Source organism: Drosophila eugracilis, unplaced genomic scaffold, assembly GCF_018153835.1.
Source record: "Drosophila eugracilis isolate 14026-0451.02 unplaced genomic scaffold, ASM1815383v1 contig_90, whole genome shotgun sequence".
Lineage (NCBI taxonomy): Eukaryota > Metazoa > Arthropoda > Insecta > Diptera > Drosophilidae > Drosophila > Drosophila eugracilis.
The window spans coordinates 1,687,796-1,712,981 of NW_024573812.1; the positions used below are offsets into that span (position 1 = coordinate 1,687,796).

At 42.6% G+C, this 25,186-nt stretch overlaps 2 protein-coding genes across 8 annotated transcripts; one reads left to right on the forward strand and one right to left on the reverse strand.

Moving 5' to 3' along the window:
- Positions 1 to 2,237: 2,237 nt before the first annotated feature.
- Positions 2,238 to 24,033, forward strand: LOC108106528 (protein charlatan). Of its 7 annotated transcripts, none has more exons than XM_017213656.2 (7): positions 2,239 to 2,709; positions 17,479 to 17,813; positions 17,971 to 18,446; positions 18,539 to 19,555; positions 19,974 to 20,186; positions 20,451 to 20,786; positions 21,383 to 24,033. In XM_017213656.2, the coding sequence occupies exons 2-7, from the start codon at positions 17,592 to 17,594 to the stop codon at positions 22,980 to 22,982; spliced, it is 3,864 nt and encodes a 1,287-aa protein (XP_017069145.1). In that variant the 5' UTR covers positions 2,239 to 2,709; positions 17,479 to 17,591; the 3' UTR covers positions 22,983 to 24,033. The 7 variants fall into 7 exon arrangements, with proteins under 7 accessions (XP_017069152.1, XP_017069145.1, XP_017069148.1 ...); XM_017213659.2 differs by having other exon boundaries at positions 20,460 to 20,786; XM_017213657.2 differs by lacking the exon at positions 2,239 to 2,709 and adding an exon at positions 7,784 to 8,158.
- A 192-nt stretch (positions 24,034 to 24,225) lies between these two features.
- On the reverse strand, positions 24,226 to 25,153 carry LOC108106530 (DNA-directed RNA polymerases I, II, and III subunit RPABC4). The gene is made up of 3 exons (XM_017213665.2): positions 25,003 to 25,153; positions 24,791 to 24,883; positions 24,226 to 24,709 (listed from the first exon to the last, which is right to left on the reverse strand). The coding sequence occupies exons 1-3, from the start codon at positions 25,058 to 25,060 to the stop codon at positions 24,687 to 24,689; spliced, it is 174 nt and encodes a 57-aa protein (XP_017069154.1). The 5' UTR covers positions 25,061 to 25,153; the 3' UTR covers positions 24,226 to 24,686.
- Positions 25,154 to 25,186: the final 33 nt, after the last annotated feature.

Below are 25,186 nucleotides of genomic sequence, written 5' to 3' on the forward strand. Positions count from 1 at the left end.
GTGGCTATCTGGCTTTGGCTTCAGCTTTAGCTTTCGCTTTAGCTTTAGCTTTGGGTCCCCATTCGTTTTTAATTAAATGCATAAACCAAAAAGCTCGTTTGCCGTCAAATGTTGGACACAAAAATCATTTTTCCATTGCAGCAAAAACACAAAAACAAAGCGGCCCGAAAAAGAGCCATAGTTTTATTATTTTTCATATACCTTTTATTTTTTTTCTTGTTTTTCCCAACTCTGGAGACAAATTACTGGGGGGAAAAGCGTCTCGGCTCTACCATTATGAATTGTTTTTAATTGCATTGAATTTGCTTGCGGTGAAAATGCGGCAAATACCCACAAAAATCGAGGCCATCTAGGGAAAATGAAACACGAAATAAACCAAAAAAAAGAATTAAATTGTTAAGTAGGAAAAATGCAAAAAAAGGAAAACACTCTTGTTGTTGGTGACGTTGATTAAAAACTTTTCGAGACAGTTGACGTTGCAGAAAATTCTCAAAAAGAGATGAAAAATCCTGTATTTCGGTGAGTGTGTGTGTGTGTTTGTGTGTGGTGCAGCTGAAGAGGCAACTGTAAAATTAGGTTAGCAAAGGAGTTTTTGGCTATGCGGTGTGGGTTATGGGTTATATGGCTGACTATGTGGTCACATGTGCAATTTGATTAAAACTTGGTTGCCACTAAAAAAAGTAAAAAAAAAAGACGAAAGAACTGCTGCCCCAAGTGAGGAAAAAACGAGAGCAAAAATCCAAAAGAAAAATCTGAAAACGAACCTCGTCATGGCTAAGTGGAGAGCATGTTTTACCGGAAATCGTTTTGCCACTCAAATGAACTGTTTTGTGGCCAGGTAGAAAGCATTGAAGTTCCTCCCCAAACTTAATTAAAGATTCTAGCACATGTCATGTTATTAAGCACCTGAAAAATGGTTTTAATTATGTGAAAATATGTTTGTTAAGTAAATTAATAGAAAAGGTGTACAATAATAATTCTTGTAAAAGGTAATTCTTAAACATAATAAATACTATGTCATTAATTTTATATATACAGCATTTTCCAAAAACTTGTAGTAAAAATATATTAAACAACATTTTAATTCACTTTCTATCCTGATAATTTTTAAAAGAATTACCATTTTTAAAAGAAGTAGGAAAATAAATATTTTGAAAAGAGCGCTGAAAATAATTGACTCGAGTTGGCATCACTAAACCTTATCCAAGGCTGCAACTGAGGTTATAGTCCAGGCTAAGCCATCCTCAGAGGTGCCAGAAGTAAGTATGTAGAGTATCACGTCGGCTTAATGTAAGAAATTTGTAAAATAAAAACAAGTGCCTGCGTCTGCGTGCCAGGTTCCACTTTATACTAAATGAAATTATATGGATATATATAAATATGTTTATAAATATATTTATATATATTTAACGAAACGAACTTAAAGAAGATTTTCTTCGCAGAAGATAAAATTTTCTAAAGCTCTTGAACCTCCTTTCGCTGCACTACCGAATTCCAAGCAACCACTTACAACTCTGCACTGGTGCTCTGATGAATACAAATCAAATACAAAACGAATTAATCAATTTGCCCATCAAAAGTACTTCCTTGACTTGTTTATTTTTAATATATAAATGCATGGCGTACAAAGAAATTTTTACTTTGGCCAACAGAACAACAAAATTTCAATAGATCAAATATACAAACAAATATTTAATGGTGTGCCTAAAAGCTCGCTGTGAAAATATCCTAAATTCCACCATTTACCTAGAACTTCGTTTTACGTTTAAATTAAATTTACTGTTTTATTAGTATTTTTCTTATGATTTGGAGAACGTTTTTGGTTAAATTCAAATAAATAAATAGAAATATAATATGCAAATATAAAATATTTATGCATATATATAAATATTTTTAAGCTAAATATCACTGTTATTATTACAGTTGACAAACCTTTCCAACAAGTCACAAGGACCTAACTCATGGCTGCCAAATACCGTTAAACTTTTTGTAAATAAACATGGCCGCCAGGGGATGAGTCAACTAGCCGGAGAGTCAGAAATCCGGAAGAGAGAGAGAGTGGCCAAAAAAGAGAAAGAGAGCCGGAGATTCACTCACTTGTTATGCGTGGGAGCGTTGCGGAATGCGCGCGCTTTTTGTAATTGTGGAAAGCGGAAAAGCGGAGAGGTGGTAAAGGAGAAGAAGAGTCAGGGCGGCGCAGACAGGAAGCTTTTCCCACAATTGCACAACGTCGGAGCGGTATTATTATTACGCGACAGGCAATCGGTGCGACAACAACAGCAAACTAAGCAACGCATCGCAGGCGCAAGCAACCAAACTACATATTACAACATATTTACTCGTCGCCCCATCAAAGCAGTGAGGGGTGGGGAAAGGATATATTTTCCGCCCTACCCGCCAGCCACCCCCAAAGAAGTGGGTGGCGAAGAATCGCCGTAGGATCCGCTCCTCCGCGACCATTCATTCAGTCACGAAATCTCATTCGGTGTGTGAGTGTTGATGAGGTTAGTTGTGAAACGCGGTCTGTTTCGTGATGAATCTGAAAACCGAAAAGTGCATCAAAGGAATCAATTAATCAAATCAGTGAAGTAAATTTAATTACCAGCGGAAAAGAAGAAACAAATCTAGTTGATAGTGTGCCCCGTGAAAAGAGGCGAAAAAGTGTTGCATACTCAGGGGCTGGCTGCAAAAATCTGCGCTAACATGTTGGTAAGTTCCGGTTTTTAATTATACAAACCCCAAAAAAAAACCATAAACTAATCTAAGAAAACTATCTATTAATTGATTTTCTTGGGAAGGCTTTTGAAAATATTTTCCAAGCCAAGTGATTTATTGATTTTTCCGCAATGCGTTGTGTGAGTGAGTGTGAGTGTGTGCGTATCTTTTTCGGTATGCACTTTTTCCAGAGAAACACCCCACTGGGGGCAGCAACCCCCAACTAAAAAGCGCCAACTTCTATTTTTCCATCATCAATACTTCACACAAACACACGCATACAGTGGAATAAAAACAAATGGTATTGGTGTGTGGAGCAGGCGCTCTATGCAACGGTATAGCAACCCCCAAACAATGCACAACCCACCCTCTCTTTCAATCTCTCTCTCCCATTCTCTCATTTTTGAAGGGTATTACTATCCCGCTCTCGCGACAATAGCTCAACTGTTTTGGCATTTGAAAACTAACTGGCGGCCTCCTACCCCACACCCCCATTCGCTTTTTCAGTTTCTGGGTGGGTGGTTGTTTTTCACACAGCCAGAGCACATCATAAATTTTGTGTCTATAACAATTTTTGTTATATTCAACCCACCCCCTACCGCCCAATAGACCCACCACCCCAAAAAACGACCCATACCCTCTTATCAAAAAAGTGCAAAGGAATTGTGTTGCACTTTCGAGAGTTCAACTTCCGTTCGTTAACTCTCGCGCTATGCTCTCTCTCCCAATGGCTCTTGTTGCGGGAAAATAACGGCACAGGCTTGCGCTCTCTCTCTCTCTCTCTCTCTCTGAAGGGAGAGAGGCAGTTGCATTTTCATTTCGATTTTACTGGGAGGTTTTTGCATATGGTTTTTTGGGGTTTCGGTTTTTATGCAACATATGCGACTACACATATAGATATATATGCATTATATAATTTGTATTTGATTATTTTGCCTTTGACGAATTCCGTTTGTGGAATGGTGGTACGAATGGAAACTAAAAATGTGTGGTTTTTTGTTGTTGCCATGGGCAATATGGTGAAAATTTGTGGGTGGCAATGTCTGCTGCAGAATGCAAATAACTGCATTCAAGTGCTTTTATATATATATATATATATATTGTGATATATGTATAAAAGAATATGTATTCACACGCACATATTTTATACATTTATATATTTTATATGGAAAATGCAATTTGTATGCACTCGAATTGCATTTGCCCGGGATTATGCCTATATAAATAAATTCTATGTACGGAGTTGGGGGACATGCCGGCAACGGAATTTTGTTTGATGGCGTCTCCATGGATTATATATATATAGAAATTAGTTGTGTATTTGAAGCTGCTTACATAGACTGACAGCTTAATTGCTTTTTACTTGACGACAAAAATTGATTTTAAGCCCGAGTTTAACGAAGCAAAGCGCTGGAAAATGCCAAGGAATGCATTGCATTTTCCTTCGGATTGGAAAGTGATTGGGGTGGAAAACGGAAACTAACTATACAACTTCCCATTTAGAAGGAATCTTTTCATATCATTTCACAATATCCTCAAACCAAATAAAGTTCTTTAAATTTGTTGCGAATATAGAGAAATAATTTAAAAATCTTAAAACTTTGCCCGAAGTCACAACATCGAAAGTAAAGTTGAATCAACATACTGATCGCTTGATTTTATTCTTAGCCGCAAACTGACTATTTCCTGTTGACTTCATTTCATTCACACTCCCCACGCTGATGATGATGAAAAAAAAATCACCCAGGGGCCAAGACCCAGTGACTCACCCGACCGCAAGGCAAGCCAAGCGGAGACTGTACCCAGCCCGATACTAAAACAAACCCAGACTCGACAACAAACACACACACATTCACACTACCCACCCACTCAGACAAAGCGGATTGAAGTTGGGAGTTCAGAGGGAGTTGCGCATGCGTGGCCGTGTCCCACGCCCACTCTCCAAGGGGTGTCTCCACACAGAAAACAAAAACATATTTCTTGATCTCTCTCTCTGTAGAGATCTGTTCAATGAAATGTCGTTGAAAATTCACTATTATCTACTGGAAATGATGTGCTTAAGATCGTCTAGAGTGAGATCTCCCAAGGAATAACCTGATATTATAATAACAAGCATACTATCAAATGATATAACATTAAATCTTCCAAAAGTGGCATTATTTAGACAAATTGTTAAAAAAAACATGTTTAAAGATAGAAGCATATCAATATGCAAATTTTGTGTTAAATTCCCTTTTTTCTCTCTGTGTATTAGTTGGATGTGGGATAGTGTTCGTTTATAGAGGGTGGGACAAAACTCTACAGTGGGAACCAGCGATCGCACAACCACCCCGGGGTTCCTATGTTAAATGAGACGTGACAAAGTGCAAGAATTTCGACCCCTTTCAAAAGGGCAAGCAGATTTCCTCGTTACAAGTGGCGCCCAAAATGGGAAGCCCTATTCCAGCGAGGAGACTTTCTCCGAACGAAAAAAAAATGCGAAGAAGGGCTTCGACTTCAGGGGCAACAGGTTTTGTTGGCCGTAGGAAGCCATGTGCTGCTGTAATTGGCCAGGCTCATTACGGGGATCGTTGGTTATATCACAGCTTGCACCGGTCCAAGGATGGACTAACGGGTCCACCCAGGCCCAATGAGCTCTGCCTCCGACAAGAACCTCTCAGGGGGATTCGAGGTGGCCCACATGTTGGTCAGTGACGGCTGCTAGCGAACCGGTTTCAGTCCCCAGGCAGCTCCTTTATCCGAGATCGTCATTATCATCGTCGTCATGATCATCATTGCCATCGTCAGCCACTTCCACTTGAGTGGCAATGAAGGCAAAGTAGGGTGCTCAGGCTGCTCCATTTCGAGGGTTAACCTGTTTGCTGGTTCCCTACGAATGAGGTGTGTGGATTGCGAACAAAGAGATGGAGACTAGATTTGGAACTCCTTGATTTTAAATGTTATCCAGCTTAGGGAAATATATCTCTATAAAGGAGATCATCTTAAAGTTGAGATATACAATAACTAATAATCTAACAATTCAATGAAGTTTAATTTTCCACGTGCTAGATAAGATTCTCCTATATATACAGATCTCTATATTTAATACTACATTATATCAGGGCATTTCCTGGTCTTCCTGGCCGAATGTGCAATGTGCATCTTTTCCACCTTATGGTACATTATGCATTTTTGCAACCACACATCGTTGGCGTTGTCTTCCTCCTGCGGAGGACTTACAAGAGTTGTTCGATCAAAATCAGCGTCATCGCAACCTGCAACCAACAACAACTTGGCGACGAAGATGCACTAGAGTCCATTGATTGCCTTTAACTTTCGATTTCATTGACTTCATATATGTATATACATATATATAGTTGAGGTTGTCGTTGCACCAGGAGTTTCCCATTTTTGAGTCATGCATATTTGCATGGCAACTGTATCAGAGATAGTACAAATTTATAGGCCAGCCAAGCAAAGGTTGAATGGCAGGTCTTGAACCCGAAATCGAATGCTGCTAAAATCAGCCCACGCCAAAAATCGGCTGTCGAAGCCACCCAATTGACTCTCTCATGTGGGTGAATGTGTTTATAAATACAGTCAAGCTTCGAAGGGGTGAAATCAATGACGTGCACGTTTATGATTATAGATAATAAAAAACTTAATATTTTTGCTGCATATGTACATTTATAGTAGTTATAGAAGAAGATCTTTAACATAAAATAAATAAATTTAAATCAAATCTTGTTAATTTCCTTTCGTTGAACATGAAAATTCGACAACTGAATGATTTTCAATTAGTACATTTTCGGGCTATGGGAGTTGGACTGTGGCTTCATTATGTGTCTACCTGGACCATGAATCGCACGCCCTCCTTCTGGCCATATATACCATACTACCATATACCAATCCCAAACCCAAACCCAAAAAAGCCTCGGCCCCGCTAATGAACGCAACAGTCGCAGTCGCCTCCTCCTCCACCGCCATCCAATAATAAAAACAACAACGATAGCAACCCACATGCACGAAGATCATTACCAACCCGAGCGGCGCATAAAAAAACAACGTAAGCCAACAGCAACAAAAACAACAACAACAGCGAAATCAAGTTGCGCCGTCGCAAACGCAAACTGACCTGGTCCGAAAATTCTACTCTGAACCACCCTACGCGATGAAGCGCTCTTCACCTCTCTCTTATTCCCATTCCATTTCCCACTCCCACTCTCGCTCTCTGCTTCTGTCGCCGCGATCCACAGTGGGCGATTTCAGCAGTTACAATGTCCGATTCCCGCCAAACTGTGCTTGGTTTTAAAAGCACAACTTGCTGTCCGAAACTATTTATTGGGTTTTTAAAATCTTGGTTTGAATTTATTTAAGTAATATAATATATCGAATTAATTAAATCGAATTCTGATTTTAAGTTGGATGCTTGTAATAATACCAAGGATACCACTTTTTTTAAATTGATTAATTTTTGCTTGATGGTATGATCAAAATTCCCACTGTGCGTCACCGGCCCACACACAATAACTGAAAAGTGGAAGAGAGGCAGCAGAAGCAACAACAAACGACTTGAATGAGCGGGTGGCTTGCCTTGCCATGCTGCCGGGCCTCTGCCGACGTCTCTGCTGACGCCGCCGCGTTGCTTGTTTGTTGCAATTTCTCTTTTATGTGATCATTCGCTTGTAAGGTGGCCACTTGCACAGTGGGGCCAAATAATATCAATGGTTTCTGGTTCTAATTTATTGTTAGCTAACCTTAAAGAACAGAAAAAATCGTTTTATTGAATTTTCCATATCGGATTTATAAATGCTTAATTAAATTTTATAACTAGAAGATTTTAAAATGTAAGACTATAAACAGTAGAGCTACAAAGTAAAAATTAAATTCGATAAATTCCGAAAATCAAGGTCAGAAAATCAGGAATCTTTTTAGTTATATTTCGATTAGGACACACGTCATAAGTAGTTTAATCATGGAACATCTGAGAATGGCCAAATCTACTTTCCTTCCGTTCGTCCCACTGTGCGCTGCTTTGTGCGTCGGCATTGCCGGCAGAGCCAAGCAGAGCGCCCGTCGCTGCGCGTTTGTTGTCTCCATCTCTCTCAGTCTGTTGGAATTTCTCGTGGTGTGCGGTTCGCTCGTTCTCGATTCTCGCTCTCTTCGTACTTGGAATTGACTTTTTGCGGCATTTTTATTTAAAACTGCAACGCGTGGTTTTCCTGCGAAATTTGGCACAAGTTCTTATTAAAAAATAATCTTGAAAAAAATACCACTGATTGTGCGTGCAAGGATTTAAATTGCCTATCGGCTGTAATTAAACAGAAGTGAATAACTTGTGAACAAATAGTGACTGTAATCCGAGGAAACAAAAACAAGCCGGCTGGAAGGCATAAATCAGGAAAATAAGTGCGATGGCCAGTGGGCCAGCTGGAAACAACTAATACTGTTCAAACACTAAAAGGTATAATATGATTGCTAGTGACTATAAAATTAGTGGGAACCAGGAACTTCGTTGCATATAATTAATGAAGCAGACCCAAAAAAAACTCTAAACCGAACCCACACAATCTGCGAGCCATCGAGAAATCACCTCGAAGGCCATGTGCAGAGACAAGCCCAACAACCCACAGGTAGCTAGGCCCAGAACCGGTTACCCAATTTCCAATTATAAACCAAAAAAATAACAGCCACTCCAACGCCCCACAAAAAAAAGAGGAAAAAGCGGTGGGCACCCCTTTCCTGACAAAAAGAGACAAAAGATTCCAAATGCGACGCCGCAAGGGGCTCGAAAAAAAGAAAAGAAATCGAAAGAAACCCACCACCAATCCTTGCTCCTACTCCCCCTCCTTTGCCTCCTCCCTCATTATCCTACTTTCTTCGCTGCCGCTGCTTATCATCTTCGCAGGCACACATACAACACACTCACACATCGAGAAATCTGGCCTGCCTTGGAAAGCCGCATACTCACATGCTCTCTCCCATTCGTTCTGCTTTGTCACATGTTCCTCTTCCTTTCCCTTTCACCCTGTTGCGCAGGAGGAGAAGAACAAAAATGGAGAGAGGGGTTGGGAAGGGGAGGGGAGGCGACTGACCGTCGCGACGCCCGCTGTTTCAAATGGTGATTTCTTGTAGGTTCTCATTTTGCCGTGGCTCTCGCCTTGTTCGCCCTCCCCCGCTGCTTTATCACTTCGTCTGTCTCTCCCACACTCTCCTTTGCATTCTGATGAATTTTTTACACCCACCCATCGATAGCAACTTTTGCATTCAACCTACTCCGCCTCCTCTTTCTTCTCCTCCCTTTTCGTTGAGTTGCCGCCCCCACTGACAGTCGCCCTCTATTATTTGCTTGTTTATTATGGACTCATCTTCGTGGTTGGGCTTGCCTTCAAAGGAGTTGTCATTGGAACGATCGGTTGGAAAAAAAGGGTTGCCGTTGGAAAACTTTAAATTTCCTTAGGGGGAAAATGGAGATCAACTCGCATACAGTGGAAGCTCTATAAAATGTACTTCAATAATACTTTGAATAAAACTGTTAATATATTACAATACAGATTCAGTTTGAAATTAACCCAACTTATTCCATTTCTCTGGATAACTTTTTTTCTGAAATGAAATTATAAATAGATGTTGATAGTGTAGAAGAAATAACTGTTGCTTTGTTATTACTGAACAGTTTTGAGTCATCTGCCATCTTACATTTTACCCCGACTCCCCTCGACTCTTTTTTTTACAGCCAACCCACGCTTGGTTTCCTCCCCCGCCGCTCAACTTCGACATTCCCATGGAAAAAGCGACCCCAAAATGAAAAAAAAGGGCAAAAATAAATTACGCACTTCCCGTTGTCGGTGGTAGAGCAATTTTATGCAGCTAGTAGGGGAGGGAGGAGGAAAGAGGGGTTGCGGCTTCGAATGGTACCTGCCCATGTCGCAAAAGAGGGTTGTTGTACTGCACCGATACCGATCCCGATTTTCGATTCCCAATCCCTACTAAACCCTAAACCTATATCCCATTCGATTCGATGATGATGCGACCCCAGTTGGCTGAGAGGGCAGCTTGTGCAGCAATCTCACCGAAAATCACATAGGAATTTCCTGTTACACCCGCCCCCTGGCCAAAAGACCTCGGCTCCGAAAGTTACCTGCCCTCTCTGGTCCTCGCTTACCTGTTTCATATATCTCTCCCTCCAACCATCCATCCCGCTCTCTACAGCAGCTGTTTGTTTTGCGGCTTTCAAGGTTTCTACTTTTTACCTGTTGGCGTCAGTCAGTTCGATTTGGATTCGGCATGGGCATCGGAATATCGGAGTTCGTCCCCTTTCGCAGCACAGCACAGCCAGCCACCCCATTGCGTAGGATTCATTCCATTTCTTATACATCTCTCTTCTTTGTTCGCTTTGTGGGTGGGGTAGGCGGATGAGGAGGGGGATGGGAGGATGAAGAATACGAGGGTGGGATGAGGGGAGAAGACTTACTCACATCTTCTTCATTTCTTTTGTTGGCCCAAAACTCGAGCCCAAAAATCTTCTTTTTTTGGGCGTCTTGAGTTTTTGGTTGGTCTGGTTTCTGCTTTTGTGCCCGGCGATCATCATTATCTCCGTTTCGCTGGCTCATTCTATGGCACCACCACCACCACCAACCACTCCTCCTACTACAATTTGCCTAAAAAACCCCAACCGTTTCGACCATTTCGACCGTTTTTCAATATTCAACGAAACCAAAAAAAAACAGAAAATGATGGTGGCGAAGAGGAAGAGCACGACAGACGGCGACGATGTCTGCTTGAAGGTTGTTGTGAAATTTCATTATGGGTCTGGGTCTGTCTCCTCACCTCCACCTCCCACTTCTTCATCCTCCTGGTGCTCGGACTCCACCCCCACCTCCACCACTGCCTCCTACTCTTCTGATTGCCTGCCGCCGCTGCTGCTGCTGCTGTGTATATGGTTGTTGTTATTTTTAAGAGGCGTCCAGCGTCAACATTTCAGCGCGGGGTTTTCAGTTTTTGGGTTGGGTTGTCTTGGATATATACGAGTATATGTATTATACATATATACGGATAGGCTGGCCCATGGATTGGGATGGTATAGTATGGGATGGGATGATGATGGTGGCGGCAGCAGCTTGGGCTGTGGCATTTCTCGTGTGTAGGTAGGTGGTTTCTCGGAAATCCATTTGTTCATATGATAACCCAAAGAGTACAACACGAAACCCAAATGGCTATGTGCGGCGAAGGAAGCGCAGTCATTTGCTGACGACGAGTTAAAGCTTTCAACCCGATCGCCATTCCAAAAGGGGCGGGCGTATGTCGGAGACCTACATAGATAGGGATCTCCCCTCTATGAGAGATTCAGTGTCATGAATGAAATCGGAATACAGATTGTTTGGGATAAAATATTCCAAAGGAATTTGTTTGTGAATCCCAAATCTGTATTCAAAAGCAAAAGGAACAATAATTGATCTATTATTTACGTGCAGAACTAGAAAGTCGCACCTAAATGTATTTACCGCCTCTCCTTAGAACTCTGAATCCATATCCATTTATCATGCTCATATGTATGTGTTCTAGAACCTCCTCCTCCTCCTTCTCTTAAGGATCGCATCCGTTGGTCCGCAACAAAAGCAACAGGATCGGCACTTAAACCCCACTCCACCCCTTAGAAACCATCCTCTCGACCACCCCAACCACCAGGCCAAATGGCAGCTGCAACCTGCAACCCAACGGGGCAACCCTAAAAGTGATCTCTACTCTGGGCAGCAGGTTGTCGGTTGTCTGGATTGCAGTTGAAAGCAACGAAAAACCACCCCTAAAAAGGGAATGGAAAACATGGCACAAATTGCTACCCCATGGATGATCGGACACCGAGCACATGTTGCATGCGGCAAAGATTTCATGAGAAAAGGAGCAGATCAGGGAGGGTGCAACTGACACTACTGCTCCTCGGACTTAGGTCTCAAGACCCTGTCCTCAAGACGACCGAAGGACAGGCGAACATGTGCAACGTCTGCGCCTGCATTTCTGTGTATCTTGTGAATGTGTTTTCTTTATTTAATTTTTTTGCTGGCCATTTTATGAGGGCGCGCACCTGCCAACAGCTGCCGCCGCCGCCGCAAAAGATGAGGAAAAAGTAAAGGCGGGCAATCATAGCCAAAAGCTATGGTCGCTGACTCGTTTCTGGGCTTGCCCTTGAAGCCAACGGAGCCGACCGCCCACCACCACCAGCAACAACAGATGAACCCCCCAAAAAAAAAAATTGGTATGAAGCAACAAACGAAACGAGCTCTCCGAAGACTTTTGGGCCGAAAGCAATTTGCTTTTGTTGTCTGCTGGCTGGTACGGCCATCCGCCTCAAAAACCTAAAAACAAGCTTAAAAGAGAAGACGCCAAAAAAATAAGACTAAATAAAAGAAGAAACAGCAGCTGCCGTCGCATCGTGGCCACAAAAAGTACCACCTGCCGCCCATATACATGTCGCTGTAGCTGCTGTCCTTTGTTTGCCGGTAGCCCCATTAACCCAAGGATATGCCGCCATGGGAATGGGAAAGGAAGTGTGGAAAAAACGTGCTCCTTTAAGTTACAATTCCATTTCTCGAGGGGAGAAAAGTTTAATTGAAATTCTAAATTTGGGTAGTGGGTTAGGGTCAAGAACATGGTTCTATATTTATTCCTTAAACTCTTAGATTACTGTAAACGATTTTGATTTGATACAACGATGGGTAAGATATATCCTACTTTGACCTAGTTACGCCTAACAGCATCCAATCACTATTATGATACATGATTCATAGGATTTTTCTAAAAACTGTTGATCAGAACAATCAACATCAAGTTAGTACTAGGAATCTCTGTAAGATTGTAGTTACAGGGATTTCTAATGAGCTAGAACTAATGACGTAGGTTGCTCTTAACACGTTAACAGCTAATGAGTAATGGGTTTTTTTGTTTAGAAGGTAAGATGAGTTGAAGATTATAGGTTTGATGAACGTTAAATTATAAAATTGCTATGTTTAAACTTTAAAACAAACAGAAATATACGTGAAAAAGAAACATTGACCCACGCAGCGAATTGGCCAACGAATGCAATAGATGACAACAGCTGCGGCCCACACATGCTTAGCTCACCTCGCCTCATCCCAGCGGCCCACCCACTCGCCACCCCCTCAACAAAAAACCCCCCCTGCTTCCCCAACCAACCAATGTTAACCACCCAGCTGCGCCTGCGTCGCAGTCACCGTCGATTTTTGAATTGTGGGCGTTAAAAAGACGAGGGAAGCTGAAATAAACAGTGAGAATACCGTTGGCAGTCGCCGTTGCTTTAGCTTCGGCTTTTGTTGGTGTCTCTTGGCTTTGCTGTTTGGTGTTAATTTGGCTCGCATATAAAATCTTCGATTTTATTTTGCTGTCTGTGGAATCGGTTGGATCATTGGGACAGCTGCGGTCAGTTGGAAATACGGTGGTGGTGCTATGCTGCTAGACACCCACCCACTTTGATGATTAGTTGTTGCTGCTGCCAAATACTAATGGCACAGTGGGTTGGGTCTGTCTCTGGAAATTTTTAAATGTTTTGGTTTAATCAGATAAAATAGTATTACAAAAATACTACTACAACTATTATATTGTAAAATCCTCGCCTCGTATTGAATACAAGATTTTAAAAGTTAATAGTTTGTACTTCTGCATCTAATTAAGAACAATTTATAAGCTGTAATTAAATGTGTTTTATATAGTTTCCAGTATTGAAAATCTATTAATGCATTTGCGATTCAAGTAGGATATTTTCTTAAGATGATTATTTTCTGGAAAATTCCCAGTTCCAAGCGATTGAATAATTGACTGCTGCAACGCCTGGCGAATAACTGCCTCTTGCAGCTCCACCCGTTCCACTGTGCGTCATCATCCAAAGCGTTTTTTAATAACTGCGTGCTGGTCGCTCGCAAAAGTTGGTGGTTACAAAAGGTGGGATAAGAGGGCGGCAAGAGGGGACATTCGAGGAAGGGGTGGCTGAGTAGAGGGATTGTGGCGTTAACATGTCATTAGCTTGGTGGCTTCGTCCGCTGGTTGTTTCTGCCGCTGCTGCTGCTGGTACTCCGCCTCCATCCCGTCAGCCCCCACCCACCGGACCGCCCCCTCTGTGGTCGCGCTTGTGGCCTTTCACCGCAACAACAAGTAAATGTTGTGGCTCACCCTGAGCTGCCAGGTCGCCAGATTGCCAGATCGCTTGGCCCAACCCACGGGTGTTCAAAAAATGTGTGTGTTTGACTTCACAGGCAAACTTCTATAGTCTAAACTTGTGAAAAAAGTGGTAAGAAGTTTAAGGGAAAATCATGGACAAAGCATATCCATATGGGCTAAATACTCCAACTTCTGAAAACCTTTTTCAAATTTAAAATCCAAAGTTTTAGTACTGGATACACCAGTTCAATTTAGTGGGTACGCACTGTAATTGCGGATATTTGTGAGTTTTGTAATTTGCACTTTGATGACCGCCCTCGAATAGAGGCAATAACTTTTGATTAGCCTAGGCTTTAAATAATAACTGCAAATACCCAAGAAAAAAAACCAAAAAAAAAGAAGAGATCCAACAAAAACACCCTACTAGCCCCAATAAAAAGGGGAGAGGCAATAATGCGTTTACCGTTAACAGCGAAAATGTGACATCTGTCAAATGAAAAAGAGGGGCGAAGGTGAGGAGAGAGAAAACGCAGGCGATCAAGCGCGCTCTCACTTATTACGTGAGAGCCAAAAGCAGCGAAAATTCCCCCAACCGGCATTTTTCTGCTGCCCAACCGGTTTCTCTCTCCCGCTCTTTCTCTCTTTCGTGCTCACAACTCCCCCAAGTTGGCGTCTGTTTGCACACCCACCACAAATTGGCGTCAACTGCGCAGTCTGCGTCGCTGCTAAAGTCAACGTCGACTGATCGCTGTTCTGATGTGCGCGTGGTGTTTTGCTGTTGTTGCTGCCTCTGTTGTTGTAAATTGATTTTGTTGCTGGCCTGCTCGCCCATTTTCAGCCCACTCCCGGTTGCTGTTGGTTTTGTTGCTGCCGTCTGTTATTAGCAAAGCGGATGTTGTTGTTGCTAGCAGCAGCAGCGACACCAGCAGCAGCACCAGGCAAAAAAATCAGAAAAGGGGGAGGCACAGCACCCACACGCGCGCCTTAGCTGTTGGCAACGCATGACACTTTCCGCTTTTTTTGTTTTGTGTTTTTTTAAAGAGCTGTGTCTCGCCCACAACAGTTGACCCCTCGACGGCAGCTTATCAATTCAGGGGGCGGCAGTGGGGTGGCGCAAATTGATAGAAATCTTGGGAACGGTTGGGAATTTAACGAGTGAGTTGACTAGCACAATCTTGCTAAAATTAGTAATAACTCTTATTCTGAAAAATTCCCAGAAATGCTATCAAGCGAGCTTATATGTATAAAATTACGAAACATGTTGATTACAAGATTTTTCTTTATCAAAAAAGAAGTATAATAACATTTGTGTTGTATAATATAAAAAAAAACATTAACACATATATAAAATATCTGAAAAATTTTTATCCGTTGATATTAAACTTTAGATCTTATAAATCCATAGTTAAGGGAAGTAAGGTTTAAGTTCAAACCTTTTTTTTTAGTTCAAACCTTCCTTTAAAGTGCAAAACTGGTTTACAACCCCCCACACTTGCACTTTCAATCCTCTCGAGAAACTCCATATCCGAAATGGAGGTTATGGTGCGGCATGATCTTGAGAGCGTGGCCAAAGTCAAGCGGCAACAACACCAAAAGCAACAACAAAGACATGCCCTTGGCTTGAAAAACCACACGCAGAGAACTGAGTGAGGCCAAGCCAACAGATCAGGGCAGAGCCCCCGAGATCCCCAACCCGACCCGAGCCGAATCTCAGAGCCACAGACCACCCATTCCCCCTCCGAACCCCTAGGCCTCCCGTAACACTCGAACTTAAACAAACAAACAAGCGAATGAAACATCAACAAGAAGAACAACAAACGCCCCCATGGAGGCAGAAAACACCAGCAACACCCCACTGTAAAAAGCACACGAAGCATAAAAATCAAATATGCAAAACTCAGATACGAAATATGAACTGAAAAGAGACGACAGAAACAGGCTGGGGATCGGATCGGATTGGAGCGGATCGTATCGGAACGGATCTCGGGACTGGGAACGGTCGTGGGTGTGTGGGTGTTTTTGGGTGGTAATGGTAATGGTGGTGTTCGTATTGGTGGTGCTGTAGGTGACTTAGCAGCCAGGCGTCTTGGGTTGGGGCTACCAGTGGGTGTGTGTGGGTGGGCGCAGCCGTTGGCGCTGGGCCATAGAACGTGCCCAGGGCCCAGCAGCAAAAAACCAAACAGACGATTTTGTCGCCACAAAGTGGCAGAAAAAAAGTTTCTTCTCGAAAAAAAAACAACAACAGAAAAAACAGGGCGCAGCAACATGTGGCCAAGAAAAATAAACACTCAGAAAAATAGTATTTTTTATTACTATTCAGCAAAAAACAAGGAACTTGAAAATTTTTAGAAACAATGAGTGATATCCTTAAAATAATTATTATAATTTTATCAAAGTTAGGGAATATCAAAATATTCAGAGATTAGTATAAGGTAGTAAATTTAATAAGATTTTTTTCTCAGTGTAAAGAAAGAGGGTGGGCCGTCTACCACAACCCACACCCACCCACCGCAGAACAAAAGCGCCGCCACCAAAAAAAAATTGCCGCGATCGTTGGCAATTTGTCTTTCTATGAAGACGATGCTGGGCTAGTGATGAAGATGATGATGATGATAAACCCGTCGAGAGGATGACGATCAATGGGTTTTTGGGTTGGTTCGTTAGTTGGGCACGTCAGGGTGGTAAATTTATTAATATATGCAGCTGGGACCCCAAAAAAAGAGCCCCGTGTGTGAGCGTTTTTGTGCATTAAATAACTGGTTCAGGCGACGAGTTCGTCAGCTTGTCTAATTTATTAGGTCAAAAGTTGAAGTACTTTATGGAAATATTTTTTTCTTCATGATTTTTGCTTCAGGATCATATAAAAACTCTAAGAAATGTTTAATGAAGTAGTTTCCTGTTCAATGGTACTTGAAAATCGTTTTTTTAATTGCTAAATTCTTGCAACCACTTGAATCAAAATATTATCATTATTTTTGTGACCTGACACCCGACATCGGTGGTCCAAAAATCTGAGATTCGTAAACAAAAAGCGCGCTCAAAAGAGCGACGTCTGGCTGAGTCAGCGATGCTGCGTCGACGTCAAAGCGAAACCCAAGCCCAGGCCGAGTTCAAGCCCAAATACCCGACCGAAACCAAAAGCAAAACCCCCCACGCAAGCGCCCCCCAAGGCAGACCGGTACCACCCCTTCACCGCCCGGCACTGCTGCTTTCCCCTTTTGCCCATTAAATCAGAGTTGGATGTGTCAGCAGCATTCGTTTCCCATAAGTGACGTCGTTGGCGGGAGACGCTGGGTATTTTGGTACCGGATGTGACTCTAAGATAGTTGGAATTATTAAAGCCTCTCATAAAGTCCATTTCGTAAGCAAAATCTCCGTTTTAATTTTCCGCATAAATCCTTAGAAAGAAACTCAATAATTGTAAGCCACTGAGTAGAATTTTTATCCATTAAATCTTATTGGAATTTCCGATGAAAAAATAATCAAACTACTCACCCATTGATTGCCTTTAAAATTATGACATATAATCTTTATTATACTATAAAATTATAACAATAAATATTCCCAGTGTACTAAAAGTCTTTCCGCTTTCTTTCTTTTCTATTTTTTCTACAGTTCTCGGCGAGTGAACGTGGAGGCAACAGCAAGAGCAGCAGCCTCCGCCCCCTGAAAGAAGCAGCAGCAGCACGCCCGCTAGCCAAGGCCGACGGCAACGTGAAGCACCTGCAATGGCCACACTAATACCAGTGAACGGCGGCCATCCAGCAGCGAGCGGACAATCCTCCAATGTGGAGGCGACATACGAAGATATGTTCAAAGAAATCACACGCAAATTGTACGGCGAGGAGACCGGAAACGGTTTGCATACGCTCGGCACGCCGGTGGCTCAGGTGGCCACCAGCGGGCCGACAGCGGTGCCCGAGGGCGAGCAGCGCTCCTTCACGAACCTGGTAAGTCAACAAATCATTAAGTACTATACTTTTTTTTTTAGATAATATACTAATTTTAATCACATTTTAACGACTTGCAAAATGGTCTTAAAATATTTATGTGGTTTAGCTATATTTTTAAATTATATTAATAAAATTTTTAATTTTTTCCTCTTAGCAACAACTTGATCGCTCGGCAGCGCCCAGCATTGAATACGAGTCCAGTGGGGCAGGCGCCCCGGGCAACAACGTGGCCACCACCCAGGCCAATGTAATCCAGCAACAACAACAGCAGCAGCAACAGGCGGAGTCGGGTAACTCTGTGGTGGTAACGGCCAGCAGTGGTGCAACTGTGGTGCCGGCACCCAGTGTGGCAGCCGTTGGTGGCTTCAAGTCCGAGGATCATCTAAGTACCGCCTTTGGGCTGGCAGCCCTGATGCAGAACGGTTTTGCAGCTGGTCAGGCGGGCCTACTTAAAGCCGGCGAGCAGCAACAGCGCTGGGCGCAAGATGGATCTGGCCTGGTGGCGGCAGCGACAGCGGAACCACAACTAGTACAGTGGACCTCGGGCGGAAAGCTCCAGAGCTACGCTCACGTCAATCAACAGCAGCAGCAGCAGCAACAACAACCGCATCAGAGCACACCCAAGTCCAAGTAAGAGCCCAAAGATTTAATTCTAGTTAATATAAATGATTATTATCTACTAAGAGTGTGACTAAATTATAAACTCTTTTTTCCTTCCCCAGAAAACACCGCCAGGAGCATGCGGCTGAATTGATCTACGCCAGCCCTTCGACATCGGCCAATGCGGCCCAGAATCTGGCCCAATCCACACCCACCTCAGCGCCCAGCAACAGCAGTGGCGGCAGCACTAGTTCCTCCGGCGGAGGCGGTGGTCGCAAGAAGGCCGCTCAAGCGGCAGCAGCTGCCGCAGCCGCGAATGGAGTGCACATTCAGAAGCGTTACGCGTGCACTCACTGTCCTTACTCAACGGATCGGCGGGATTTGTACACTCGCCATGAGAACATCCACAAGGACGAGAAGCCCTTCCAGTGCTATGCCTGCCTCAAGCAGTTCAACCGTGCCGATCATGTCAAGAAGCACTTCCTGCGCATGCATCGAGAACTGCAGTATGATATAAACAAGACCCGGCGACATGTCTCGGCGGGCAGTGGCTCGTCGGGCAGTGGTTCCTCCGGCAGTGGATCTCATCATTCCGGCGGTCGTGGTAATGTAACCATTAACTCGGCGGGCGTGAATATAGATAATGCCTTCTTGGAGGCCCAACGACATCCCACCTCGACCAGTATGAGCATCGTGGAGACGATCGAGGCGGTGGCCTCGGCTACGGACATGCCACTGGCCCAGCTCAAGCAGGAGAAACTGGACGATGGCGGCGGTGTGGTCTTACCGCTGCATGTGGGAGTTATGCAACAGCCGGTGGCTAGCTCCAGCTCCGGCAGCAGTGGCAGTCATGCTGGCAATGGAAACGGTGGCAACAGCTCTGGTCTGCTGAAACCGAAGCGTGAGAAACGCTTCACCTGCTGCTATTGCCCGTGGTCCGGAGCGGATAAATGGGGTCTCAAGCGACATCTTAACACGCACACAAAGCCCTTCGTTTGCCTGCTCTGCGATTACAAGGCGGCTCGTTCCGAACGCCTGGCCACCCACGTGCTCAAGGTGCACAATAAGAGAGCATGCAGCAAGTGCTCCTACTTAGCGGACACGCAGGAGGAGTACCAGGCTCACATGAGTGATGTGCAGTAAGTATTCGTCATTATACAGTGTTCCTTTGTTGTAACCTTGCAGGGGATAAAGTAGAAGGTGTATTGATATATATATTTCTGATTCCGATTGTCTGCTTTATTTAGACTTTTCCAGTTTAAGAACTTAAAGATTACGTCACTTATACTAAGATTCCTTACTTTTTTCAGGCGTAACTTATCGTATTACCCATACTTAGTTTTATAATAAAAACTATCCACCTGCAAGGGTATTCAGATCTTCGGATATCCGAATGTAGCCTGATCCTCTCGTTTGCCCTGGGAATTACGAAAAACTCTAAACAGCTTTTGAACTCTCTTTCGCCCCACTTCTCTTGCTTACCCCCAAATCGAAAACCAAAAAAAAATCCTCGGACGTTCTCTATATCTAAACCATATATAACCCTGATCTGATCAGTCCGCACGATAATCGGCCGGCGCGCAGCGGCAACGGCAACCAGAGCGGCGGCAGCAGCAACGGCAATAGCAACGGCAACGGCGGCGGCAATGGCAACAACAATGCCAATGCCGGAGGCCACAGCCACAGCCAGAACCTCAATGTGCTGCGAACTATTGGCAACAGCCTGGTGGCCAACAACCAGCTGAACACCTATGCCGGCAATGCTTTTGGGTAACATTCTCAGACCGCCCTGCCCCATTAACTAAAAAAAAAAAAAAAAAAAAAAAATATATGAAACCCCTCCCGAAAACAAAACCAACACAAACATCCCCAAAAAAAAAAAAAAAAACCCAACCGAGCGCGCACAACGTTCCTAACTCTAGTTACTACCCTCGTTCTCTCGTTCTCTCGACTCTCGATTCCCACGACATCCCAACCATGATCACCACATCTCCACATCACCATCGCCCACCACTTCACCACCATTTCGGTTAGCTCGTCCAGTGGCAATGTGGGAAATGCGAATGGAGGCGGCGGTGCCGTAACCATCTACACCACCACAACCAATGAGGGCGTGGCAGGCGGCGGCGGAGGCAATGGTGGCGGCGGCGGCGGCATTAGCGGAAACATTTCCGGTGGCGGACCGTTACAGGAGATCATCGTGAATCCATCGTCGATGGTCGGTTGGCGGCTAAGCGCCAATGGATCGTTGATCCCGCCACATGATCTGCTCACCGGCGGATTGCCAAATGCGGCCACGCAAAAGCGCGGCTCTGAGCGATTGTTTCAGTACCTCGAGGCCGAGGGCAGCGATCCGGAGGACTATGCGCGGTATTTGCATAACCAATATAACCAAAATTCATTCCGCTTTCGTTGGTTTTCACTGATTTAATATTTTCTATTGGAAAACTTTATTTTCAATATAATTTTCTATAGAAATTATATATTTCGTTCTGTTTATGTTGGTTTTTAAGTTCCGGAAAATGTTTTATATTTTCTTTGAAGTTTCCGCCAGTTCAGATCGCTTGTGTTGTCCCTTACACCCATTTCATTTTTTCACAAATCCCTTTTTTTGTTTATAAGTTTAAATTTGTTAATAAGTTTACTTGTTTGATTGCCCTTTTATTAATAAAATGTTAACCTATTCTTGTATTTTGTAAGTTCGTTTCAAGTTTTACATTGTTTCTTCGTTTTTCAATTTATGTGTCTTGGTTTTAGGCCGCACTGTTTTGCATTAAATTTATATTTTATCTGATTTTGCACTATTTAATCATTGTAACCATAATTCAATATTGGTTTTTACTCAGTTTTCCCCTGATTTTCACCTACACTTGCTGTTCTGTTGTCACTTAATTTGTTGTCCTTTGTTTATTTATTAACTTAATATATTTCCAATCTAACTGATTTCTTTTTCCTTATCCTTACAGTCTACTAAAAATGGACGCCATTAGTCGCAACACCGCTTCGGTCGCTCAGGATTTTCATAAGGCGGGAGGCGTGCACGAGTTGAAAATACCAGCCAATCATCAACTCCTGTTTAACAATAAACTGCCTTCGCAATGGACGACACGAGAGGCTGCTGCATTGCTATACAGCCTGAGCAACATGGGTGGCGGCTCTGCAGGCTCCATTTCCGGTTCCCAGCGTCAAAAGTTCGGTATGCGAGCGCGACAACATTCCACCGGCGAGGATGACGAGAATACACCATCGTCTGCTTCTTCGTCGAGTTTCTCTGGTGATGAGTTCAACATGAGCGCCACATCGCCATTGAAGATGTCGCGTCATGCCGTTAAGCTGGAGAAAATGGATGAGATGGATGCCAAAGACATGGTACCCACTAAGGCGATGATGGCAACGGCATTTCTAGAGGCGGCCAACTACGAACAGACGGCCATTGAGCTGCTGGCTAGCAAACGGAAGATCAAGGTCGAGGATGAGAATGATGAGGACCAAGAGAACCAGCAACATCACAGCCAGCAGCAGCAGCGATTGCAGCTTATTAAATCGTCTCCCGCGTACAAATTAAACAACAATAACAATAGCAACAACAACAACAACTACAACTACAACAAGGACAAGTCATCGCACAGAAATGCCGTTCACCATCATCGTCAGGATGACAAGGAGAACAACAAGACCAAGTCGCCAGGAGCAGCAGCAGCAGCAAGTGATGCAGCTGCAGTAGCAACATCATCACCGCCCAGCGGTAGCGGCAACACCAATCAGACACCGTTCCTCACCCAAATGGAGTACCAGAATCTCAATCGCATTGGCACCCAGTTCCAGAACTACGTCAAGGACATTATCAACAAGTACTATGCGGCGGAGACACCTCTGATGCTGGCCGCTGCTGCAGCAGCTTTGCCCACGGCCACGACTACGGGTCAGCAGCAACAGCCGGAACTGGACATTGAGAACATGTCGCCGAGCAAACGTCGTCGTCTGCTCAGCGAAACGGAGGAGTACATCGAGTATCTGCGAAACAAGGAGGATATTACTCTGACTATTGCTCCAAAGGTTCAGCCACCGCAGCCGGTGACATCTCTTCTCAAACGCCAGTTGGATCTCAGCACACCTCGTCGAAGCCCAAAGAAGGTGGCTCCGGCTCACAGCAACAGTGCCTCGAATTCCTCCCGCAAGTCCCTCAACCAATTGGCCACCCTTTTGCCATTGCTGGCGGATGCGGCCAGCCAGCAGGAGTATCTGGCTGCTCCGTTAGATTTTAGCAAGAAGTCCAGCTCCCGCAAACAGGCACAGCCCAAAAAGATCCGCTTGACACCCGAGGCTGTGGTCACTTTGCTGAGAGACAAGTACCTCAATCGCATGGTGCGTCAACGTTTGGGCTGTCACAAGTGCAACCAGAAGCGAAAGAACAGTTCCATCAGCTTTAGTTATCATACGCTGGGATCGCTGGCTCTCCACAAATACTGGCGACATGGCCAAAAGGGATCCTTAGCGGGTAAAAGAGAAAAGCTGCAGGCAGCTCTGCAGAAGAGGATGCAACGGGGACAGGCGGAAAAATGCTAAATGTGGCCGTGTAGTTTTCGGTTCTATTTAATTCGCTTAAGATTAGAAAATGTTTGCTTGCCATATATGGAGTGCATTAGGCATTTGACATTGAAAATCATTTAAAAAATTGCATTTAATTTTTTAAATTTTAAGTTGTGATGTACCTGAAATATGATTTCTCTTAAACAAACAAAAAATACTTAAAAAACAAACAAACACAATTCATGCAAACGGTCTCGAAAGCGTTTAAGCAGCCGACTGCAAGTGAATTTCATTATCTTAGTTATACTATTGAGCTATCTCACAAATACACCTTACATACACTCACAATTAACACTTTATATACACACACACGGATATTTAACTATTTAGTAATTTAACCTGGAATGAGCATTTATCAAATGTGTACCCCAGCCTTTGATTTCATCCATTTGGTATTTGTTTTTGTATTCGATTGAATGAAAATGTGAAGTAAAAAGCTTTAATTTGCCATTTACAAAGCTTCAGTTTTAGTTAAAAGTAATGATTGCCATCTTTTTACACCTAGCATTTAGTCGTATAGTTACCTTAGTTTATGGATTAATTTATGAACTGCAAACTCGAACCTCATCGAACCCTTTTGCCTTACTTATCATTTAAGCTTTAACGTGAATATCTATATATATATTTAGTTTTAGTTGATTTACTTAGTTACTCCTCCTTGGAGCAGCAGTCACGCCCACAATGCCCACATAAAAAACAAAAAACAAAAACCATTCTCAAGCGAAAAGTTTTAAATAAGGATAAAAGAAAGAAAACGTCTATAAATATTAACAAAAGAAAATGAACAAAAACTATATTACTATACTGTGTAGATGTATTTCATGATTTTATCAGAAAAGAATGAAGAGGATTAGAAAGTCGGAGAGATGAAGAACATGATGGAAACACAAGAACAACTTACAAAATACTCAAAGAACATGGATAGAATACAACTTTTTACCACACTGAACAAGAAATATTTGACTGAAAAGTGTCGGGGAAAGATATGATATATATGAATAAAGGTATAAACAATTTTAGTGTAAAATGTGTGTTTTTGCTAAATGTGGTAAATTAAAAACAAAACGTAAATTTATTACACAAAAAACTAAAACTAAAGCGTAAACGAAGAGAAAAATTCTTAAGTAAAGTAAATTTTTGGATGACAAGCCATTTAGACAAAATTTTTGAGACGAAAAAAGACATTTATAAGAAAGGAAACAAAAAAGAACAAACCGAATTACTTTAAATTTTATTTAAGCAATGAACTTGCAACAAATAAAAGGTATAATTACAATAACTGTAATGTGAGTGTTTTTAGTTTAAAATTATATATTTCCAAAACATTCAAAATAAAATACAATTAGTTTAAAATATAAAACAGAAACGTCTTTTAATTCATTTTCTTTGATTTTGGGATTATATTTTATTAATAAATCTTGGGTTGGATTCTATGGTTGCTTGATTAAAAACATAAACATCGGTGGTGTATACTATATTCCTAGTTATATACCCATCTAAAATTATAGCTTCCACACATCTACATTTTAAATTTGAAATTTTTGATTTAAAAATCATTGTTATAAAAAATCAGTAAGTATTAATGTATGTGAGAACTTTTACTTTAAGCCCCAGCTTTATTGAGTTAAAAACTATTACTTAAGACTATTATTCAGACGGGTTTCATCTAATTTTTCATTTTTACCGGGCATCAAAGACAACAACTGCAAGAAAAACGAAAAATTTCATGATTACAGTTTGAAAATCATTGGAGGCTGCTGGGGATCAAGAGAAAGATTACTTACGACGCTTGGTACGTTTCTTGTACATAATACGGTATCCGCACTCGCGACAACGAATAGGATCCCTAGGACGCATTTCGTTTTCGTGATGGCATTCTGTCAAAAATGTATAAATATTAATAAAATATCCTTTAGTTTTTGTTGGTATAGTAGCCGCCATGTGCGTGTTGAAAAAATGGTTTTTTTTATTAAAGTATATTATCCGCACAACTTACCACCGCAAATATACGTCATCGCCGTCTTGACATTATCCTTGGAGCTAGTTTCCGACATTATAAATTGATATTACTATTATTATTTAAATGAAGCCGAGTTTTATAAAAAATGTGTTTTGTTTTGCCAAAATAGTGTTTAGAGTGACCGTTGCGCGGTGAAGAAATAACCAGTGTACAAATAATA

Excerpts from the sequence above, each read along its gene's own strand:
- LOC108106528 (XM_017213656.2), top strand. The coding sequence starts at position 17,592 with ATGGCCACACTAATACCAGTGAACGGCGGCCATCCAGCAGCGAGCGGA. Across the intron at positions 17,814-17,970 it reads AGCGCTCCTTCACGAACCTG|CAACAACTTGATCGCTCGGC; the intron begins GTAAGTCAACAA and ends TTTTCCTCTTAG. Across the intron at positions 20,187-20,450 it reads TATGCCGGCAATGCTTTTGG|CTCGTCCAGTGGCAATGTGG; the intron begins GTAACATTCTCA and ends CATTTCGGTTAG.
- LOC108106530 (XM_017213665.2), bottom strand. The coding sequence starts at position 25,060 with ATGTCGGAAACTAGCTCCAAGGATAATGTCAAGACGGCGATGACGTAT. Across the intron at positions 24,884-25,002 it reads GATGACGTATATTTGCGGTG|AATGCCATCACGAAAACGAA; the intron begins GTAAGTTGTGCG and ends CATTTTTGACAG. Across the intron at positions 24,710-24,790 it reads CAAGAAACGTACCAAGCGTC|TTGTTGTCTTTGATGCCCGG; the intron begins GTAAGTAATCTT and ends TTTTTCTTGCAG.